We start from the raw sequence: 22,194 nt of genomic DNA, 5'->3' as shown, positions 1-22,194 counted from the left end.
ACACCTCTGTTCCCAATGTATATTGTAGTTTTGGTAAAACGTCTTACACAAAATTATTGTATTTTGCAAAAAAGTCTCTAAATATTTCTTTTTCATATTTTGTTATTTTTCAAAGGGTACAGTATATCCCTAATCCCAACTATTGTGATGTTTCATGCAAATCCAGCACACAAGTACCCTTCTGTTTTGTTTGTGGTCCTCATAGACTTTACCCTATAAACCATGAGCCTAATCCCTCAAATTCCGCATGTGCTCAAGGCTCTTGGTCAACCTATGAAACGTTTAAAAACAAAGGCACTGCTTAGGTTCAGATGCAAATTATGCTAGTCAGTCAAGTTGTGTTGTCTACTGCGATCTTGTGGGCTTTTGGGGTAATGACAGCAGGATTTAGATGATTAAAAGCATTATAGCAAAGACAGTGCGTTTAATACAATTAATATTTTTTCGTAATACAGACTTGGTCCTTTATTTTGATTTGATTTGATTTATTTTCCAAGCTTTCTCTGTCGATCTGATCTCATATCATCTTGCAAACTGTATGATCAGTGGAATAACGACTGATTACTATCACTAGGTGGCGCACCTGCAAAATAACAATTTAGAAAAGCACTGGAGGGTGGATTTAGTGCAGTTAAATAAAATGTGTTGCATAATATGTCCAGAAAGTTTATTGCATCATATAATATCTGTAGGCAAACACAAAATTGCTGTTAACCAAGGACTTTTACCTTTATTTTTTAATCTACATGAACTGGTTGGTTATAGATCTAAGCAGAAACAGCTCTTGCAGGTTTAGAAACTCACCTGGAGAGCTACTGAGATCCCAAAAATATGCCTTCATTTTTAAAACTGTTTTAAAAAAAACAATATTTTTTTTATCTGCATCTAAATGTAGCATACACATGATTAGTTTAGCAAATATTTGCTAAACTAATCGTGCAGTTTTTAAACCTAATTCCTAATTCTTATTAAGACAACTGTTGGGATTGCTTTCTTTAACAAATAATACAGTAGTACTCAGCTGTACACAGGACGTTGTGTTTTCCTCAGCAATCAAAGCTGTAACTTGCTTTTGTGCAGGTATGGAGCTATTAATATGCTGATTATCCCCATGACCTTTTGTCTAAGATGGTTACGGGGGTATAAACTTTATGAAGATGCCGTCCATCGATTTAAAATATAACATAAAATGTACTCACAATTAAAAGCATGACAATAATATTATATGCGGTCAGGCATGACATGATATTTTCATATCACAAATTATCCACCGTACATTTAACATTTAGCAGAAGCTTTTATAAAATGAGGAAAACAATGAAGTGAGTCGTCTTAAATTGATAGTTCACCCCAAAACAAATTCTGTCATGAATTACTCACCCTCAAGTTGTTCCAAACCTGTAAAAAATTCTTTGTATGGTTCAACACAAAGAAAGATATTTTGAATGTTTTTTTATCTCTAATATTTTTCCTTGTGTTTAACAGAATAAAGACATTTACAGGTTTGGAACAACTTGAGGTTTAGTAATTCATGACAGAATTTTCATCCCTTTAAGGAGGCAACCATTGTGTGGTCTGTTGGACCCGTTTTTAAAGTTTACTAAAAAATCACGCGATTATTTGTTTTTGTTTTTAAACACTGCCATTTATATGTATTCAAGATACGTTTTTCGGCCTTATCACAGATTGTTCTTTTTTAGTACATTTTCTTTTTCCATCATTAATACGATTTAACTGAGGTGGATGACAAATATTAACCACATGCGTTCTATGTGGCTTGTAAGTAGGATAAAGAAAATGTCTGTGAAGTATTTTTACACACATTTTTATGGCTGTGTTGATTTGATTTTATGGCTGAACTGAATAATTCTATGGGTCCACTCGACCTGTGAACATTGGCTGAGTAACAAAACATGAACACCATACATGCATTGATGTATATGTCTGTAAATACTTGACACTACTGTTGTAATTCTGTATTGTTGTATATAGTTGAATAATATCAGCTATGCTACTGCAATATGCCTTAGAGATTATGCCTGTTACTGTCATACAAATGAAGTTCAAATAGATCCATGGTAATAGTTTTGATACAGTATGTTTTTTATTTCTCATATCATTTTGGTGTTGCATGACTGATATTTTCGACACATCCTGTGGTACCACTGCATATTTCAACAACTAAATTAAGAAAAAAATCTTCATATATATACAGTATATATACATGTCCCTTATTTATAAAAAAAACCTTTCACAGCTCTCCTGGTTGCAGTCACATTGAGTAAGAAGACGACCGGGGTGCTGAGATAATCAGCTAGTGGCCTGGTTAAATAGGGCTTAGTAATGAGGAGTGTGTTTTTAATAAGAACTTAAAGAGCTTGTACTGTAAAGGCCAGACTTCTGCAAGAGGATACGAAGGGGAACAAAGCAAATGCATGCGGATGGTTGCCAACCAACACAGGCTTCATGACTTCATATGTTTACTTCCTAAACTTTCATTAAAAGCATCTCTTCTCCCAGAAGAAAGAGTGTGTGAGGTGGAGGACAGTTCAGCCATTGGCTCAGGCTTTGATAAGGTCACCTGATCAGTTTCACTACAGCAGATCCTCATTCACCTTCAACACTATTAGGAAAACACCTTGCCGTTGATGTCAGTTGGATTGGACTCGGGTTGCCCCTGCTGCTGCAGGTGTCTCTTCACATCACTTCTCTTTTTCACAACAGCTTGAGTAAATGCTGTAAAAAAATATTTGAATTCCTAAACTCATTTGAACTTTCCTTACTTGGCCGGGGTAGAAGCTCCCAAACCCAAGATGAGTGTCAAAAAGGAAGACGTGGAGAAGTTCTTGGACGGAAACCCTGATTTCGCTAAGAGTTATTTTAACAGAAAGCTCAAACCGGGCGCCGTGGCCTCGATCATGCGAATACCAGAATCCAAAGTGGATATTGATACTTATAAAGACGTAAGCTCAGTGGAGGAGGGAGCGATATTCTACGATCTTATTACAGACATGCAGGAGAACGTAAATATGGAGAAAGTGATGTTTAAGATCCTGAAGAGGACCAGCGCTCTGATCCACGCCGACAGGTGTAGCCTCTTTATGTATCGACAGCGGAACGGCATCGCTGAGCTGGCTACACGACTCTTTAACGTGAATGAAAATTCTGAGCTAGATGACTGTGTGGTGGCTCCAGATTCTGAGATCGTATTCCCTCTTGACATCGGTATTGTGGGACATGTTGCTCAAACCAAGAAGACCATCAATGTCAAGGATGTTACACAAGTAAGACATAATGTCTAGTTTAAAATATCTCTACATGAGATATGTAACTCATGGTATTTATTTAAGCATGAATGTGTAAATTATTGTTATTAGAAACTGGTTAAATTACTGTAGTATAGTTCATGACTGCAGGTATGGTCAATCCATATTTTGAGGCTTGGCAAATCCTCTTGACATAATCCATTTATTTTAATATTCGATGACCCATGTCCAGCATGAAGGATTATGGGTAACACTTTACAATGAGGTTGGATTTGTTAACAATTAATTAATGCATTAGCTTACATGAACTAACAATGAACAACACATTTATTGATACTAGTTCATTTCAACATTTAGCTTCTAGTACATTTTTCAAAATCTAATGTTGTATCTGTTAACATTAGTTAATGCACCATAAATGAACATGAATAATTGTATGGACATTAACAAAGAATAATACAGTTTCTGAAAAACTACACTGCTCATTGTTAGCTCATGTTAGAAAAAATGCAACCTTATTCTAAAGTGTTACCGGATTATTATATCTATGGCATTCACAGGTGCATGGCTCTTTAAAAGACCAAATTTACTTCCAGTAGTTCACAAAAAACTTGAAAAGATTATTCTTTAATCATTTGGAAAAAAATAACTTACACCACAGATTTGTTAACTTTGTTAATTGAGTGAAAACATTTAATGTACTTTTTAATCTATTTTTAATATACGTAAAAATGATTAGTTATAATTGTGCTAAGCACCACAATAAAAAGACAATTATTAGTTTGGTTTTCAAACTACAACTCTGTGTTAGCAGCGTGTGTTTATGACAAAAGGACCTTTGCTTTCACTCTAGAATAGTCACTTCAGCTCATTTGTTGATGAACTTACCGAATACATTACACACAACCTCTTGGCTGCACCCATCATGAACGGCAAGGATGTGGTCGCTGTCATCATGGCTGTCAACAAAATCACTGGACCTCATTTCACAGATGAAGATGAGGATGTAAGTGACTGTCTTCCCTTCTCTTTACCTAATCAACACAAACTAACCAGCAAAACATTGGTCAGAATTTATTTCAGCTGTTTTAAAGAATTTGTGACAAATTGTTAAAGATCCAGTGTATAAAATTTAACGGCACCTAGTGGTGAGGTTGTGAATTGCAACCAATGGCTCACTCCACCCCTCCCTTTCGTAGCACTAAGGTGGCTGATACAGGACTAAGATGTCGTCACATTTTCGCTTTTTTGTCGAAGGAGATAACGTTTTTACCAAACATGCTCTGTAGAGCAGTTTGTCCGTTCAGGGCTACTGTAGAAACAACATGGTGAATTCCATGTAAGGGGACCCGCGGTGTATGTAGATAGAAATAGCTCAATCTAAGGTAATAATAACATAACGCTTCATTATGTAAGGTCTTTATACACCTCTGAAGACATGTATATTAGATGGCACTTCTGTCAATAGATCCTCCAAAAATGACACACTGGACCTTTAATGCTTAAAAGTATTTGAAAAGTATTGAATCTGGATAAAGTGTCATATAAGCATAAAAATAGACTGTTTTATGTAAAACAATGCAGAATGTTTTGGGTGTAATGGAGTAAAAGTGTTTAATGTCTGCTTTTTGTTTAAAGCTTTTTTTAAAGTACTTAAAAGTTGGCTCTCTGAACCTGAAGATTTTTCACCTGAGCTACCTACACAACTGTGAAACACGTAAAGGACAGGTCAGTCTGTATAAGCTGCACACAGTAAAAATGGTGTCATTGTTATGAATAAATTCAAAAATTGTAGTACGTTTTATGTGTCTCATTCACAGCTGCTGTTGTGGTCAGCTAACAAGGTGTTTGAAGAGCTCACAGACATTGAGCGACAGTTTCACAAAGCTTTGTACACAGTGCGAGCCTACCTCAACTGTGATAGGTACTCTGTGGGCCTGCTGGACATGACCAAGGAAAAGGTACAAAGCGCATTGAGTTTAGAGTCTTCCACCAGTCCTGTTTCTCTTTTTAAGACTGTGGCTTTGTTGTCTTGCAGGAGTTCTTTGATATTTGGCCTGTGTTGATGGGAGAGCAGCCACCGTATTCCGGTCCTGTAACTCCAGATGGAAGAGTAAACTTCATTTTTTTACATTTTATGTTAAGCTGTCTAAAATGCTGAAACCAGTTTATATTTTTTCCACTTAGGAAGTAATTTTCTACAAAGTTATTGATTATATTTTGCATGGAAAAGAGGACATCAAGGTCATACCGTAAGTTTTATTCTCTTTGGTGATTTTTTTCGGTGCACTTAATGACACATGATGCTAAATTCAGAATACATGTAAACATCCTCTTGTTGCTAAAAAACATTTCTTGTTTCAAAGAAATCCAACTGGAGACCATTGGGCCCTGGCTAGTGGATTACCCACGTATGTAGCTGAAAGTGGATTTGTAAGTGACTTCTCTACTTTGGGAATGACGGTACATGCAAATGACAGTAGACCAAATCGAATGTATCTATTTATCCATTTGTTTTTATTTGCTTGGCCAAGATTTGCAACATCATGAATGCGGCAGCCGAAGAAATGTTCAAATTCCAGGTAGATATATAGTCTTAATGTTTACGATTAAAATTTCGCTTTGCAGTACAATAACATTTTTGTTGTTTCTCTAGACAGAGCCGCTGGATGACAGTGGATGGACTATTAAAAATGTGCTTTCCCTGCCTATTGTCAACAAAAAAGAAGAAATTGTTGGCGTTGCAACTTTTTACAACAGGAAGGATGGCAAACCATTCGATGAACTCGATGAACAACTCATGGAGGTATAGCTGTTTGATTGACAGGTAGCGTCAAAAAGCAAGATATTTGAGTACTTGTGATTGACTCTTAGATGCATTTGTTATTCTGAAAGGCTTTGACGCAGTTTCTAGGTTGGTCGGTCCTCAACACAGACACATATGACAAAATGAATAAGCTGGAGAACAGGAAAGACATCGCCCAGGATATGGTGTTGTACCACGTCAAATGTCGAAATGATGAGATTCAAGATATCCTTGTAAGTTCCATTGAAAACCATGTAAACCTTAATTCTTCTATTAGACTTCTTCAAGGCTCTCATTGGTGTTTCTATTCCAGAAAACAAGAGAGTATTTTGACCGAGAGCCCGGGGACTGCGATGAAGAAGAGTTTTTGGAGATTCTGGTACACCCATCAGCTTACTTTTCTTTTAATATCTGGAAGTAAGAATTTGTTCTTTGAACATAACATTTTCTGACGCCTTTGGTGATGAAGGATTAGCAACAGCACTCAACAGATGCTTTTCAAAATGTTATAAATAAGTAAAGCGCAGGACTAATTACAGTATTTTTAGATTGTGCTGGTTCACCTATCACAGATCATAATTTACAGTCATAGTTCAATTATTTGCATATTTGTTCTTTTTGAGTTGGTTCATCTGTGTCTCATAATGAAAGATGACTGTTTGACTTTCTTTGTTCAATTGTTATTTTTCATGCAGAAAAAAGAGCTTCCAGGGCCAAAAAAGTTCGATATCTACTTCTTCCATTTCTCAGATTTTGACTGCACTGAATTGGAGCTTGTAATGTGTGGCATCCAAATGTACTATGAAGTTGGAGTGGTCAGAAAGTTCCAGATCCCTCAAGAGGTATCCTTACATATCCTTTGTTAGTAGCATGTGTTTTGTGAAATTTCACAGAACTGAAATGATGATTGACTGCTGTTTTTTGTGAGGTTTTGGTGAGGTTCATGTACTCGGTGAGCAAAGGCTACAGGAAAATCACATATCACAACTGGAGACACGGCTTCAACGTTGGGCAAACCATGTTCACATTACTCACGGTATGATCTGCTCAGCATGCTTGGGGTCCAAACTACATGTATATTGATAATTGATTTAACTGCAAAAATAAAAATAAAAAATATTTTTGCAGTTAAATTTTTTCGAGCACTAGCCCTCATCTGCCAACATTCAGCCAAGCGAGTAGCCCCGCCCCAAACTCACATTATTGGATGAGCCAATGTGTTTTAACACACAAAATGTGAGAAAAATCTGAATGAGAAAATGTTTTCTGTGTTTTATGGAGGCAGACAGGGAAACTGAAGCGCTATTACACAGATTTGGAGGTGATGGCCATGATTACTGCTGGATTCCTGCATGATATTGACCACAGAGGCACAAATAATCTCTACCAAGTGAAGTGAGAGAATGACTCTACTTGACTAGTAATTGAATTCTACTTTTACTTCCTATCATCATATTTATGTGTTTTGTAATTAGGTCCCTGAATCCTCTTGCCAAGCTACATGGATCTTCCATTCTTGAGAGACATCACTTGGACTTTGGCAAGTTCTTGTTAGGAGATGAGGTATGAGTGGGTTAACCATAAGTCTTGATGGTCTGTGTCAAATTGATTTTTAATACTGACATATGAATGTTTTTCTTAGTCTTTAAACATCTTCCAAAACCTCAACAGAAGACAAACAGAACATGCCTTCCATCTCATCGATATTGCTATTATTGCAACTGACCTTGCCTTGTACTTCAAGTAAGTTATGAGCTGTATATGACATTTCATGTGATGTCATGTTATAATCTGTTATAAAGTTGATATATGTTTTGAGAAGTTACCAAATAATTCAGAAATAAATATGTCATTATTTAACTTGTAAACCTCATTATGAACTGTTATTGACAGAATATAGCTTTAAAGAGATGATGACAGAATTAGCATTTTGGGTGAACTGGTCCTTTAACAAAAATAATAAAAATGAATTAAAATAACAAACCTCACTACACTCAAACCAACTGAATTTGTGTCTTAAAGAAAGAGGACAATGTTCCAGAAAATTGTGGATCTCTCAGAGACATATGAGGATGAGAAGAAATGGGTAGACTTCATGTCTCTTGAAACAACAAGGAAAGAAATTGTAATGTAAGCGTTTACAGTTATAACCTCACTTAAACGTTTTAACACCACAGTTGTGTAGTATAAATGTTTTCATATTTTTATTCATTGACGAGGGCCATGATGATGACGGCATGTGACCTCTCAGCTATCACAAAGCCTTGGGAGGTACAAAGCAAGGTAGGAAAAAGTACCATCTTTTGATTATACAAATTGTTATTCGCTGTGCCAGGGTCAGAAGATTTCATTGCCACTCTCATCTCTTAGGTTGCCCTCTCTGTAGCCGCTGAATTCTGGGAGCAGGGTGACCTTGAGAGAACTGTTCTTGAGCAACAGCCCATTGTAAGTGCCTGCTTATTGTTACATTAGACAAAAATACTGAACTTCTTAGTCGTCACTGGGTTTGTACCCTTAAGGGTTCCTTCATGCAGGTACAAAACAAAATGTTGTACATTTTGGGTACATAATTGTATCATAAGGACCTATTGTGTTTCTTTAATGGTACAGTTTTTAAGGGGTCTCCTGTTAATCTTTAAGGGGTCCCCGAACAAAACTATACCTTCACAGTACCTGTTGTAATAAATGTTTTTTTCCAGCCCATGATGGACAGGAACAAAGCTGGTGATCTGCCTAAACTTCAGTGCGGTTTTATCGACTTTGTCTGTACTTTTGTTTACAAGGTATGTTTATGCATAGAGAGTGAGAAATTCTTGTTGACAGAAATGATCAAATACAGAATTTTGACTGATCATATTTTGGTCACTTGGCAACCCACTTCTCTGTTTTTCACAGGAGTTCTCTCGCTTTCACTCTGCCATCCAGCCGATGTATGATGGGATTCTGAACAACCGGAAGAATTGGGAAGAGAGGCAGGATGAATATGAGGCGAAATTGAAGGAATTAGAGGAGGCAACTAAGGCCAAGCAGGAGGCAGCTGCCAACAAAGGTTTGAACTCGTCTTTTCTGTTTATGTTCAATGTATATGTAGTAAATCGTAAGGAACATCTAACCAGAGCCCGTTCACAGCTCAAGGTTATATTTCCAAATATTGTAATGCTACTGTGTGTTATAGTGTATTTCTTTTAAATAATTTGTGTTTTTTTATTTATTTCTGGCGATTTTTCTACAGCTGCATCTGCCAACAACGCCACTGGATCTTCTGGGTCTAAGACCTGCACAATCTGCTAGACACAGAGAATAGCAAAAAGGGGGGGGGGGGGGGGTAAGCAGGTACCCTCACACGAGAGGCAATAAGAGAGCAAGTGGGCAAACATTATCAATGCATATGATATTAGCAAGCCAAATGACCATCTGTTACCAAAGAAAGACAGGTGAACAGCTATTTCATAATGTATCTTTTGGGACAAAGTGTTTCGTTAAAAGCATTTTCATTGGGTATGGTATTCCGTTATATTTTATTTGGTCACAAGGCAGACTTAAAATTTATGTAGAGAATGAAAGGTGAATGCTAACAGGGCGAATGAGACTCTTATTCATCATAATAATTGACATTTTTGAAATGTAAAAAAAATCAATAGAAGACATTAGCATCATATTTTCTGTAAATGATTAAAATGATCTTGACCTCTTCTGGTTCTGGATTTTTATCCATGATTATTTTACGTTTTCTCCATTTTATAATTGCAACATTGCTTTATTCTTTTGTCATGGGAAACCTAAGTATGCCCTAAATATCTAAAAACACAAAAGCTGTATGTGTGGTAGACATCTCATTGACGTTTTAAATTGTGTCCCTCTAAAAGTTATCGCACCAAAGCTGAGTATTCAGTTTGCCCTTTCATAGGCAAACACTATAGTGCACAGCAAAAATATAGCTAAACATATGAGTGTTGGTGGCCTATTTAACAACTGTAAGTTTTTCCACTTAAGTTGACAGGTAATGAGCAACTGTCCTTCTGACTGATTTACATCAAGCGGTGTCATGGGTGTGTTTTACTGAGAAATGTCTTGTTACTCATTGATTCCACTGTTGGGACATGCGTTCACAGAGAAAACTAATACTAGTGGCCTTGATACCATTCATTCAGTAAACTCTCAGCTCACCTGATCACACTGAACCCTCAGAAATGATCTGTGTGTGATTTTTTTCATAAAGGTATTTAGATACTTCCCTACGTTTCATTTTATAGGAAGCACTGGCTTTCCATAAAATGCTGAAAAAAATCAATAGATGTCAGTTGTTTATCTAATTGTGTAAATAAATACATTTTATGAGCTTCTACATTTTTGAAATACATAAAAAAATCTTTATAGTTTTAAAGTAAATACTAAAGATGTGTTGTTAGTGCATATAATTGTTCTTTGTGCTTTTTAAACAAAGATGCTGCTTATGTTTCACATAAAAGTAGTGGAGCAAAGAAAATTGATATTTAAAATCAATCAGCTCTGATACAAATTATATTTACTATCATTGCAAATGTCATCCTTTTTTCACAAGAACTAAATGCATGTCTAACATCATGATTCAACATCAAATATGATGATTTCAAACCATTCGCAATATGCCAGAGAAATGTTATGCATCACTTCTGTATGCCCAATGCCATGAGAATAAAACGGTTTATTTTTATGAACTTTGTTGTTGTCTTACTTAGTAAAACCAAGAGATACATTTACAAACAGTTCTTCCACTACATGGCTCAGATGTGATGGCCTTACAGCCCTTTCTGCTTAGTGACTCAGTCGCTAAGAAAGCCTCTTATCTCATGAGAACTCTCAGCAGTTTCCACTCTGCCTTTCCTAGATGTCTGGGTGTTACCTGCAATGGTTATTTGGATAGTTACACATCTGCGTTACTAGAAATTCTCTGACAATTTTCTTGAAATACATTTGATACTTGTTCCTCACTCTTACATACAGTATATATTTAGGTCCTCATAAAAAGTGTACATGTATACAAATTAACTAAAGCAAAGTTTTATTCTAAAATACTTTAAATTGTTTTGGAAATGCAGCATGGCAGATAAGTAACAGCGAAGCCCTCAAAAATTGCAAAATAGGCACTTTGCTGTATTGGCCTGACCTAAATCCAAGGATTTATCTAAACCATGGTGATGTTATACAACAATCTTCCCTCTATAAACATCCCTATACAACTGCAGAAAAGAGAAGACAGTCTGCAACTCTTCTTCAATCGACCTCATAATAACCTCAATGTTGACATATACAAGGAAAACAATGCAAGATTTAACTTCATGTGTCTTTATTGAAAAATAGATATAAGTTAATTGTCTTGGTGAATCATCTCAGAGTTGGAATGCGTGCATCTTGGAGATTTACTTCAGAATGGTGTCAGAGTCTGCTGTGGAGGTAAAAACAACTGTTAAGATATTTTATAGTGTTTAATCGTCTAAGATTAAGTCAACACCCTGCATTACTATTTACTTTGTCACCCCACATACTGTATAAAACATATACAGAGGTTGACTGATTTCTCTGGAACATGATCTAAGTTGCTCAGTATTACATTTCCTCAAATTCCTTTTTTTTTAATAACCTTTCTTTGCATAAGAATGTCTCACACAACATCCATTCTGAACAAAACCCATCTGTGGTCCCTAGATCAAATTTCACATGGGTAAAATAGAAGCGCTAAACCATGTCTGTTAATCTTACATTGTGTCTAACAGCAAAAAAGTAGAGGACACAATTTAACAATACAGTGTTTAATCACTGAAACACAAATAACAGTATACTTGGATAACTGCAGTATAATAGAGGGGTAAGCAGACCTTCAGCAAGCCGTTTGTAAATCCTCTCTTGCTCTTCCCTGAGTTTCTTCTCTTCCTCCTCAATCCTTCTTTCTTCAGCAGCGATGGGCTTCAAATAATCTGGCGATTGAACACAATTTTCTTTAGGCCATAATACACTATGCGCCATTTAAAGATAATTTACTCATATACTCAGCACTTACCATATCTCTGCTTTCCATAAATTATTCCAAATAGCAAGGCTGACCATCTTGCAGTCTGAAATAAAGAGAAAAAAAGACTGTTGTTGGTGGTTTGACTAATGAACCTGCCAAAGACTAAAGTACTGTATCTTTAATCACGTGATTTTTGATTTAAAAAAAAAACTTCTGTACTGAATAATCTAAATAACACCGAATATATGACGAAATCCGTCAAGTTTAATATAACATATTACTACGGAGCTGTTAACATGTTGAGGTTTTAAACTCTTGGACAATAACATACAATCAGTTTATTATGGGTAACGTTAACGTTTTCAGTTTATTATTAGGTGTGAAGATTCATCAGGAGTCGTTTTAATTCATTCAATTTCCATATTTTAATGTACAAAATATGTGCACTTGAACAAAACATTTGTACCCGCAAAACCATATAAAAAGGAACTGACCTTGCAGTACAAGGCAGCTAACACAGTTAGCTCACAGTGCATTTGACCAAAGCTTTCAATGTTATGCTATGCTAAGCTAACACGTTTAACGCTAGCAACGTTTACTTAGGATGAATGAAGGTCGCCGCTTCAAAATCTCTGAATACAAAGTTTGTTCATTGAGGGCCATAGCCCAGAGAAACAATATTACCGCGTATTAATAAATGTACCTTAATAAGAGGTGAGACTTGTACCGGAGGAACCATGTTTGTATGTCTTCAGACAGGAGAGGAAGTCAACGTGAGATCTACAGTATGACAGCGGCGCTCCAGTCCACTCAGTGCTACTTTTAGGGGTAGTTGACAGACATATGTTATAACATCAACATAACTTTTTTCTACCAAACATATTTAGGATAAAATGCTTAGAAATGATAAAGGCTTTGTATGTTTAAGTGCTTTGAAAGTTTTTTTTACTTTACGTTTATAAGATCTCTATAAATAGAGATGAAACGCCAACTGCTAAATCTGTGCAGCCATCTGCCCAACTAGAAACTAGATATAACATATGAAATAAAAAACACACCTTAACATGACTCACATGTAATAGTAAAGATGACTCATACATCCCAAATAGGCTTACATATTAAGTCAATCATATTCATATATGTGAGAATATACGGTTTGGTATAACTTCCTTTTGTGGCCTATTTTCAGATATGATGTATAGAGGCTCTGCCAACACAGGTGTCAGGTTCACAATCCTGTAGGATTAGAAAGCATGTAAGAATGTTGGAAGTTAAATATAAACATGACAGAATATGACGTATGTTCTGACACAGACAGAAAATATGCACTGTCTATCCACTGACATATTTATAATGGTAATTATTATTTATTCTTTTTTATTTTATAGTTTTATTTATAGCAGTGTAGCACTTCTCACAATGTGCTTTACTGTAAAGCCACTTTACAGAAAACATTTGAAAAGAGGAAACATGAGTAACAGGAATTTAAAAAAGCGTTGGTAGCTGTATAAGCCATATTAGGATGTTGCAATATACATGAAAGAACGATGTCTAACACTTAGATATTGATCAGATAAAGATACAGTAAATACAAAACACAAAATGCATAAAAGTTGCCATCCTCTAGCATTAACCTCTTCCCTTAATAGAACGTTATGCACAGCCATTAGACAGCTTGAGTGGTCACTGTAAATAGAACAATGATGTACTAGTCTGGTATTTAACAGATGGATCACAAAAATACAGCCGACTTGTTTTGGAATATGACTGCAAGTGCCCAGTCATAGCAACCCTTAGCAAGATGACACATACTGCAGTGCTAATAGAAGAATGCTACTGGAACATTCTCAGGCCGCCTATAAAAGCACCGTGCCTTGTTGACTGGGACAGAAGCACAGAAGAGACAGTCGACCAGCTCAACACAGCACTGCAAAGAACAACAGAAGATGCTTTGTCCGAGCAAATTTCAGCCTCATCTCAGCCCATTCATGATGGACTTCCACTGGCCAGTGCGCAGTCTGTGGCCAGAGACGAGACCTCTGTTCTTTCAGATTGAACAAGAAATGATGAGACACATGCAAGAAATGAGGCAAAATCTGGAATTCATGGAACGTTTGCATCAAAGGATTTTTGACCAGATCGACCATGTTCCACCCATGACGTCTTTCAAACCAATCTCATTCAAGCTTGGAAAGGAAGGAGACCGCTACGCACTGACATTAGATACTACAGATTTCTCTCCAGAGGACCTGTCGGTCAAACAAGTGGGCAGGAAGTTACGAGTCAGCGGCAAAACAGAGAAAAAGCAGGATGATGGGAAAGGATCGTACTCATATAGATGCCAAGAATTCAGACAGGAGTTTGACCTTCCTGGAGGTGTCAGTGCTGATGCAGTCACCTGTTCTTTACAAAATGGCCAGCTGCAGATCCAAGCACCAAAGGAAACTTCAGTCGTGAGTGATGAGAGAGTGATTCCCATTACACGCGCTCCTGCTGTGAAGAGTACTTCTCAGACTCCTGTTCTTCAAAGTCCCGCTTGTCAGAGTCCTGTTCCTCCTCAGAGTCCTGCTCCTCCTCAGAGTCCTGTTCCTCAGCCTGAGAGCCACACTGAATAGACTCTTGAGTCTACAATAAAACTAATGTTATTCTCTATGAATACTGTCAGACACTGCGGAACAAATAACTCCATGGAAATCTCTTTCGGACTTTATTAACTTTTTTTAATCATTGGCATTTTGTAGCATTTTACTACTATTATGGTGATTGTATTAACATAGAAATGCATTAACATTCACAAGAATAATAGTGAAATACTTCAGCTCAGTTCCTTTGTAAGTACTTCAATATTTAATTTTGTCAAAGTGCAATGAAATGTTCTTGTCTAAATGTTATTTTGTGTACACCCAATAAAATTAAAGTCATGTTTGAATGCTGACCACAGTTCTGTAACTTGATTTTTGAAAACAAAATAGTAATCAATTATTTTTATCCCATATTGTCTGTTATCATTTTCAAGAATTGAAACAATATTGTTTCCGGACTTTTGATAACACCTAGAATAACTAAATCCACCAAAGGGGGTAGAGCTTTCTCATACTAGCACCTAAACTCTGGAATAGCCTTCCCGATACTATTCGAGGGTCAGACACACTCTCCCAATTTAAATCTAGATTAAAGACACATCTTTTCAGCCAAGCATTCACTTAATGCAAAATATGCTAAATAAACCACCGGGAGACTGCATTTATTAGATATTATTTACTATAATAATCTTGCTTGTTCTATAAACACCATGCAATGTGCTGTGTTTAACCTTTTTTGTGTTTTTCAGTTTTTCTTATTTTCTCCTGTAAAGCTGCTTTGGAACAATGCACATTGTGAAAAGCGCTATATAAATAAAATTGAATTGAATTAAATTATTGGCATGCAATTTCAAAAAAAGACTTTTTTATATGATGAATATCGAGTTTTCTATAACAAATCTCATCCACAGAGACTTAAAGTGCAGGAAGGAATTTCGAAACGTCACATTATTAAAAGAAAGAGGAGCACAGACTTCATACGACTTCATAGATTTATCAGTATTAGTAATACTTCCAATCCTCTAGGTGGCAGTACTGCGTCAACCAAACACACTCTCGAAATTTCTGCGAATGAGAGAGACAGATTTCCTTCCGTTTGGGCACCCTCCACAAACAAGCGAATGGCTCGGGCTACTTACAATATTTTTGTACTTTTATTTTCGTAATATAATGACTTAGTAAATATATTAGTTGTTCGCAAAATACTGAAAAATCTTGGACAATGACGACAGTGATTCACGAGTTACTTTCCTCCGTAATGGGGGTATTAGTTGAAAGTGTCGTGTCAGAGTTGAGCAAACATCTCTCGGACTTCACGAGTGTGTTATCTGAGCAGTATAAAAACCACAAGGGCAGTGCGGGGATCAAAAACAAAGTTAAACAAGCGAACCAAGTAAAAACTGTAAGTTCTACCGTCAGAATGCATGCAGTGTCCACCATTTACTTTAATAATCACAAGCCATTGGCTTTTTGTGACAAACTTATTAGAATTCTTATTTGTTTCTTTACAAAACGTCTTTTTAGCCATCCTGTGCTTTTCGTTAAGCACCAGAAACTTTACACTTTGGTTTAATGCTTTTTCCTGTTGTTTTGCAGCCAGTATAGATGTTGTTATAGATGTATGTATTAACCAGTTAAAACGACAATGCTAATTCATTTTTAATATTTAGAAAGAGTTTGCTGAATTCATGGAGATGTTGAGCAAAGCAGCAGTAGAGACCATGGTAAAGCAGATACATGATCGCATTGCTGGAAAGTTACAAGACAGACCAAATGGTAAGTGTTTTCTGTAACAGTGTTCATGTGGAATTTGACCTTCACATACTAATAAAAAACCCACTGATGTGTGTTTGCTTGGTTTTGAATTTTCACAGAAAGTCACGCAGCCAAACCTAACCCTCAGTACGGTGTCCCACAGGAGCCTGAGAAGAACAGTAGCAATGAAGAGGAATCAGAACACCACGACAATGATACTGGACTTTTGGCAAATTATCAGTACCAACAGTTCTCATCTGCACAAACAGAAGCTCTTGAGGCCAGTTCAAGTTTGAATGAAAGCCAGCCTTCTACAAGCACAAATGGGACTGCGGAAGAGATACACAAGCCTTTAATTTGTGACAACTGTGGAATATCTTTCAGTGACGTGGCCTTGTTCAACATTCACAATACAGTACACAAAGAAAGACCTTTTAACTGCCAGATGTGTGGGAGCTCTTTCAAAATGATGAAATGCTTGATGAAGCACCAGAAATTTCATGCAACTGAGAATTTATGTATTCAATTTGAAACTCCTCTGCATGAACAAGAATTCATCGTGCAGCTGGAAACTTGCGATGCCGTTGATCCATCCTTGCACACGCTTGAAGTGACTACTCCAGGTAAATGTGAAACACAGCTCAGATGTATACTAGCTGATGGTTATATTGGATTAATATTGACAATTGTCAGCTTGGATGCAGCATGTAAATGTCAAGTTCACTGTCAGCCTTGAGTCATTTATTTATTATTATATTTGGTGACTTGTCGTATGTTCTTAACATGGCAACCATCTAGTCAAACTGCTGTTTATTAAAAAACCTGATCTCTCACTTTTAGTATTCTACCATTTTAAAAAGTACACTTTAAGAACATTTTACCCTTATGTCTATTAAAAGTTACTAATAGAAAAGAGTAATATGTTTTTCTCTAACAGTTTTTTGTTTTTCCCCACAGGTATTTTCCAGAATAACTCTGACAACGAGGACGTGTCTTGTACTGACATAATAACCAGTCAGGATACAAATGCATTTCTTGTGCAGGATTTAAATGTTTCCATCCAGAACACAGACGTTGATCCGAACATGAATGTAAAACCATCGAGTGATGGTTTGTTCCACTGTAAAACCTGTGGCAAGTCTTTTGAACTGAGGTGGAAGTTAATAAACCATGTTCGGGCTCACGTGAAACATTACAAATGTTCCCACTGTGATAAACGTTTTACAATGAGGAGCTGCCTGATCAGACATGCAGCAATGCACACTGGAGCTCAGCTCTACAAATGTGATATATGTTCCAAGTCTTTTGTATTTCAGGCCACACTGGAGCACCACAAGCGTCTTCACACAGCAGAGAAGACGGTTACATGCTCAAACTGTCAAAAGACTTTCCCTGGCAAACGTTCTTTCGGTAGACACAGGTGCAGAGCAGTCGAAAAGCTCTACAGCTGCCTGGTGTGCGACAAGCAGTTCAAAATCAAACAGAACATGCTGGATCACCAAACACTTCACACTGGAGAGAAGCCCTACTGCTGTGAGATGTGTGGCGAGTTTTACAGCTGCGAGAGATATCTGAAAAATCACCAGAAGAGCCATATTGAGAAAACCTACGACTACCCGTGCGAGCTCTGCGAGAAGAGGTTCAGCGCTCGCAAACATTTGCAGGCACACATGCTCGTGCACACAAGAGAAAAACGGTTTGCTTGTGACATGTGTGACAAGAAGTTTCCCACCTCTGGAAATCTCAACAGACACAGAGCTGGCCACACAGGAGTGAAGCTGTACGGTTGTTCTATTTGTTTGAAGAGGTACACTACTGCCTATGCTCTAAAGATGCACATGCACAAGCACACTTCAAGCAAACCGTTTCTTTGTGATGTTTGTGGAAAGGGATTTACCAGTTCAGATTACATGAAAAGGCACAAGCGAATTATTCACGCAGGAAGGAGAGATTGTGTGTGTTCGATCTGTAATAAGGCTTTTATTTTCCCCAGTTCTCTTAACCAACACATGCTTGTACATACAAGAGAGAAGCACCATGAACGACTGGTCAGTCCCTCGTTGAAGAAGTTCAGTTGTGATCATTGTCAGAAAAAGTTTTATTCGCAGGCTGCCCTAACAGTTCACCAAAGGGTCCACACTAAAGAAAAGCCATACAGTTGCGAGGTTTGTGGAAAGCGGTTTGGGTATGCAAGTAGCATTCAAATGCACATGAGAATCCATACGGGAGAGAGACCTTTCGGTTGCGATGTATGCGGTAAGACGTTCAGTCAGGCTGTACATTTGAGGACCCATCAGAGAGTTCACACTGGTCTGAAATCATTCAGTTGTGAGACCTGTGGCAAGAAGTTTGTGGATCAAAGAAATCTGAAACAACATAAGTGTAAATACACCATGTAAATGTTCTTCATTTTTACAAGACCAAAGTTTTACACTAAATTAAATTGTGCTTTTGTTCAGTGCCGTTTGAAATAGTTTGTGTAATGCATAGCATTATTGTGTTAAAAGATGATCTGAAGAAATAAAGAGTTTTGCACAGTTCTGCATTTTTAATTAAGCTGTAAACAATTCTATTTTCAACAAGTTGAGGCAAGCTTGTGTGTGAAGATAATAAAAAAAATCACGAAGAACCACCTGTCTTGTTTGTTTTGTGCTTATAGGTGCATATTAATAGTTGTACTATTGTGCATTTTTTTAATACAGTTATTGTGTGTGGATGGGACAATTAAGTATTCAGGTGAATAAAAGTTCATTACTTAACCATTAAGACAATAAAAAGTACAGCAGTGGAAATGTATATAATAGATACATTTGTAGATAACAGTAGCCTTTGGCTCAGACTCAAAATTCTCAAATTAACAGAAAATGAATGTAATAATTTTCTGCAAATGTATAAAAACTATACAAGAACATCATTATTGAAGATGGGTTCAACATCTCATAATGATAATAATGAGCATGCTCCTAAAATTAGACTTCCGGGGGCGGAGACTTATCGCGTGTATATTAACCTGAACTCAATTACCGATACGTCACATGACTCACATCAGAAGGTTACGTTAATTGGTTTTCAGAGAGAATATCTCCATCTATGGAGACTGTTTAACGTCTTTATTTTCTCTTTGCTGGATTAGTGTGATCCCTTCGATGACAGATAGTCGACTAATTCCTTTGGCTTGACGTGATCAAGAAAGATGAAGGAGTTTGTGGAGGAGATGCCCGATGAGGGATATGGATGCACTGTGGCGAATCGGTTCGGGCAGCTGCTCGACGACGAGTCTGACCCTTTCGACATCTTACACGCGGCAGGGGCGGGCAAGCAGCAAAAGAAAAAGAAAGAAGATCAAAAGAAAGCCTCTAACGCCGCGAAAACGGGAAAGAAAGAGACTCAGAGGGACAGGAAAAACACCGTTCCGGCCGTTGGGGGTAACGTTAGCCAAGGTGGGTGAAGGACAGGTTACAACTGCCTTGTTTTTCTTTTTTTAACTCTGCAAGTTACAAGACGCAACATGTTTTTGTAAGCGTCGAAGTAAACATTTCCAGATACTTCGTTTAACGTTACACGCAGTAAAACATTTTTTTACAAATTGTTTTCAAAAGTGAACTGCAGGCCAAGTGCGCCTCCCACGCGGAGAAGTTGAGGAGAGGATAGAGAGGCCTGTGACTTTTGAGCGTAAATTCAACGATGCCGACACCCCCTATTTCTCTGTGGAGAGGTAAAGCTCTCGAATGATGAATTATTAAAAGCCACGGTCTTTATTCATCATCCTTCTTGAATTATTTTGTATGGCCTTTAATTTATCTTTCGCTAGGCCTGTGGATGTGTTGGATAGAGCTGGTAGAGGAAGAGGTAATGGCAGAGGACGAGGCGCCCGGGGCCCCGGCTATCCAAGATCAAATGATGGATTTGACCAGAGGGGAAAGAGGGAATTTGAGAGACATAGTGGCAGCGACAGAACGTAAGTAGTGACTCATTTGCTGTCATTTTAAGAAGGCTCTACAGAAGTTTTGGAAGCTAAATTTGGCGTTCAAGCACATGGTATAGCACTCCACACAAACCTGCTTAAATGAATTGTTTTAAATCAGGAGTGTCCGGTCAGATGAGAAGCGTGGTGGCAGTGGATCTCGCAACTGGGGTTCTATGAGGGACCATATGAGGTTTTGCATTTTATGCCATGTTGTTCTAATCCTAGTTTGGCTTTTCAGGTCTGTGTATTTTTCACTCCTTATTTCAAATGGATCTCATTGTCCTTGTGTCCTGTAGTGAAATCGAAGAAGCATCACCCACTGAAGAGGTTGTGGAACGTGAGGAGACCCCTGAGGGTGTGGAGACTGGAGAAAACAGGTCTTTTTACACAACTGCAGGGAATCTTTTGTTACACGCAGTGAATTTGATTTGTTGAACTTATGAACTTGGCTTATCCTTTTATGGTTCATAAAAGATGGTTTTGTGTAAATCCTCACCTCCTATCTAACACAGGCCAACTGAGACTGAGGAAGTGATGGAGGTTGCTATACAGATGACACTGGATGAGTGGAAGGCCCTACAGGAGCAAAGCAGGCCTAAGGTGGAGCTAAATATCCGTAAGGCAGAAACCGCTGTGCCTTCCAAGGCTGTGGTCATCCATAAGTCTAAATTCCTCACGGTAAGGAGATATATTCGGAGCACAAATCTCAACTATTAATTTTTTCGCCTGTGTCTGGCTGGTTTTGGGGCCCTTTGTGTTGTGAAAGGTTCTTGTAGTATCGAAAGGGATAGTTCACCAAAAAATAAAAACAATTATTTACTGTAATGTAACAAGTATTTGACACTTTTTGTTGAACGCAATATTTTGAGATGTTTGTCAATTCAATAAAAGTCAATGGAGGCTTATGATGTTTTGTAACGGATGTTTTCTGCAGTTCGCTTCCATTTGATGCTATTAAAAGACGTTTTAATACAAAAATAAATGTGATTTTTAGCAGCTGCTGCCTATTGTCATTTGTAATGCTTTATGCTTGTGTTTTCCTTGTAGAAAAGTCACAATGGCATGGAGGACGAGGATGTGGTTTTTCGTCGCCCAGCCAATGACATCACCTGTCAGTTGGAGATCAACTTCGGCAGCTTGGCTCGGCCCTCTCGTGGTGGGAGAGGTGGACGAGGTGGTCGTGGCCGGGGGGCTCCTCCCTCCATGCCGTTCCAAAGATCTCCACAGAAGGATGAGGTGGTAAGTTGATATAGTCTTACTGGTTGCATCAGAAAAGCAAAGAACAAGCATTTTAAATGCAACACTAGTTGTGGGCGCTGTGCAAGGTAACCAAGAACGTTAAATGTTTTATGGGGTGTGGGCTGAAATGCGTTGGGGGTTAAATTATGTTTTTGTGTCCTAAGGCTCCAAACCCAGATGATCCAGAGGATTTCCCTGCACTGGGTTAGTTCTCCTCCAGAGGAATAGTGAATAGATCAAACTGTTCTGCAACCTGTTTTGGTAACAATGCAATGGGCAAAGTGTACTTGAAGTGGGCACAAATTAAAATAAAAATATGCACGTCTTTTGTATCGTTTGAATTTTTCCCACTTGTTTGGTTGTTTTCAGAGGCTGGTGAAGTGGTTTGTTCTGAAATAAAGCGTGCTTAATAATGCTGCTGTGTATTGAACAATTCATTCCCAACGTATTGTGTGTTCAATATTGTTGTTAAAAACTGCTGCGTTTGGTCACTAAAGGGCAAGACTAGAAGAAATATTGCTCCGTTCCTCTTTGGTAATGGCAATAACTTTGTTTCATTAATTTATAATACCCTTTGCAACTGCACGTGT

At 37.6% G+C, this 22,194-nt stretch overlaps 4 protein-coding genes across 6 annotated transcripts; all 4 read left to right on the top strand.

Annotated features, from left to right (window-relative positions):
* The first annotated feature begins 1,543 nt into the window (after positions 1-1,543).
* On the top strand, positions 1,544-10,749 carry pde6b (phosphodiesterase 6B, cGMP-specific, rod, beta). Its single transcript, XM_057360251.1, has 22 exons — positions 1,544-3,284; positions 4,120-4,272; positions 4,905-4,994; positions 5,087-5,227; positions 5,305-5,379; positions 5,454-5,518; positions 5,633-5,699; positions 5,801-5,848; positions 5,923-6,072; positions 6,162-6,305; positions 6,386-6,451; positions 6,768-6,914; positions 7,001-7,108; positions 7,358-7,467; positions 7,548-7,635; positions 7,715-7,815; positions 8,095-8,202; positions 8,292-8,355; positions 8,443-8,517; positions 8,772-8,855; positions 8,968-9,121; positions 9,305-10,749. Exons 1-22 carry the CDS (start codon positions 2,814-2,816, stop codon positions 9,361-9,363), a joined length of 2,568 nt encoding a protein of 855 aa, XP_057216234.1. The 5' UTR covers positions 1,544-2,813; the 3' UTR covers positions 9,364-10,749.
* A 3,190-nt stretch (positions 10,750-13,939) lies between these two features.
* hspb9l (heat shock protein, alpha-crystallin-related, b9-like) lies at positions 13,940-14,996 on the top strand. The gene has a single exon (XM_057360188.1). It carries the CDS (start codon positions 14,008-14,010, stop codon positions 14,674-14,676), a length of 669 nt encoding a protein of 222 aa, XP_057216171.1. The 5' UTR covers positions 13,940-14,007; the 3' UTR covers positions 14,677-14,996.
* Positions 14,997-15,728: 732 nt separating this feature from the next.
* si:dkey-30k6.5 (zinc finger protein 883) lies at positions 15,729-19,019 on the top strand. 2 transcript variants are annotated; one of them, XM_057360183.1, is made up of 4 exons: positions 15,729-16,045; positions 16,314-16,419; positions 16,562-17,021; positions 17,356-19,019. In XM_057360183.1, exons 2-4 carry the CDS (start codon positions 16,381-16,383, stop codon positions 18,795-18,797), a joined length of 1,941 nt encoding a protein of 646 aa, XP_057216166.1. In that variant the 5' UTR covers positions 15,729-16,045; positions 16,314-16,380; the 3' UTR covers positions 18,798-19,019. The 2 variants fall into 2 exon arrangements, with proteins under 2 accessions (XP_057216166.1, XP_057216165.1); XM_057360182.1 differs by having other exon boundaries at positions 16,518-17,021.
* Positions 19,020-19,428: 409 nt separating this feature from the next.
* On the top strand, positions 19,429-21,969 carry zgc:103482 (uncharacterized protein LOC450001 homolog). 2 transcript variants are annotated; one of them, XM_057360184.1, is made up of 8 exons: positions 19,430-19,838; positions 20,008-20,113; positions 20,210-20,356; positions 20,484-20,555; positions 20,662-20,742; positions 20,878-21,043; positions 21,413-21,604; positions 21,769-21,969. In XM_057360184.1, exons 1-8 carry the CDS (start codon positions 19,592-19,594, stop codon positions 21,811-21,813), a joined length of 1,056 nt encoding a protein of 351 aa, XP_057216167.1. In that variant the 5' UTR covers positions 19,430-19,591; the 3' UTR covers positions 21,814-21,969. The 2 variants fall into 2 exon arrangements, with proteins under 2 accessions (XP_057216168.1, XP_057216167.1); XM_057360185.1 differs by lacking the exon at positions 20,484-20,555 and having other exon boundaries at positions 19,429-19,838.
* Positions 21,970-22,194: the final 225 nt, after the last annotated feature.

The sequence above is a fragment of the Triplophysa rosa genome, linkage group LG19, assembly GCF_024868665.1.
Source record: "Triplophysa rosa linkage group LG19, Trosa_1v2, whole genome shotgun sequence".
In the NCBI taxonomy this organism is placed as follows: domain Eukaryota; kingdom Metazoa; phylum Chordata; class Actinopteri; order Cypriniformes; family Nemacheilidae; genus Triplophysa; species Triplophysa rosa.
Note: the sequence above shows the minus strand (reverse complement) of the source record. Positions and strands in the feature narration are given on the sequence as shown.

What these genes read in the sequence shown, in the direction of transcription:
- pde6b (XM_057360251.1), top strand. Translation starts at nt 2,814, where the DNA reads ATGAGTGTCAAAAAGGAAGACGTGGAGAAGTTCTTGGACGGAAACCCT. An exon ending in ATGAGATTCAAGATATCCTT is followed by an intron (nt 6,306 to 6,385) that starts GTAAGTTCCATT and finishes TTTCTATTCCAG; the next exon opens with AAAACAAGAGAGTATTTTGA. An exon ending in CCATGTTCACATTACTCACG is followed by an intron (nt 7,109 to 7,357) that starts GTATGATCTGCT and finishes TTATGGAGGCAG; the next exon opens with ACAGGGAAACTGAAGCGCTA.
- hspb9l (XM_057360188.1), top strand. Translation starts at nt 14,008, where the DNA reads ATGCTTTGTCCGAGCAAATTTCAGCCTCATCTCAGCCCATTCATGATG.
- si:dkey-30k6.5 (XM_057360182.1), top strand. Translation starts at nt 15,866, where the DNA reads ATGACGACAGTGATTCACGAGTTACTTTCCTCCGTAATGGGGGTATTA. An exon ending in AAGCGAACCAAGTAAAAACT is followed by an intron (nt 16,046 to 16,313) that starts GTAAGTTCTACC and finishes TTTAATATTTAG; the next exon opens with AAAGAGTTTGCTGAATTCAT. An exon ending in GCTTGAAGTGACTACTCCAG is followed by an intron (nt 17,022 to 17,355) that starts GTAAATGTGAAA and finishes TTTTCCCCACAG; the next exon opens with GTATTTTCCAGAATAACTCT.
- zgc:103482 (XM_057360184.1), top strand. Translation starts at nt 19,592, where the DNA reads ATGAAGGAGTTTGTGGAGGAGATGCCCGATGAGGGATATGGATGCACT. An exon ending in TGGGGGTAACGTTAGCCAAG is followed by an intron (nt 19,839 to 20,007) that starts GTGGGTGAAGGA and finishes AGTGAACTGCAG; the next exon opens with GCCAAGTGCGCCTCCCACGC. An exon ending in GTGGAGACTGGAGAAAACAG is followed by an intron (nt 20,743 to 20,877) that starts GTCTTTTTACAC and finishes TATCTAACACAG; the next exon opens with GCCAACTGAGACTGAGGAAG.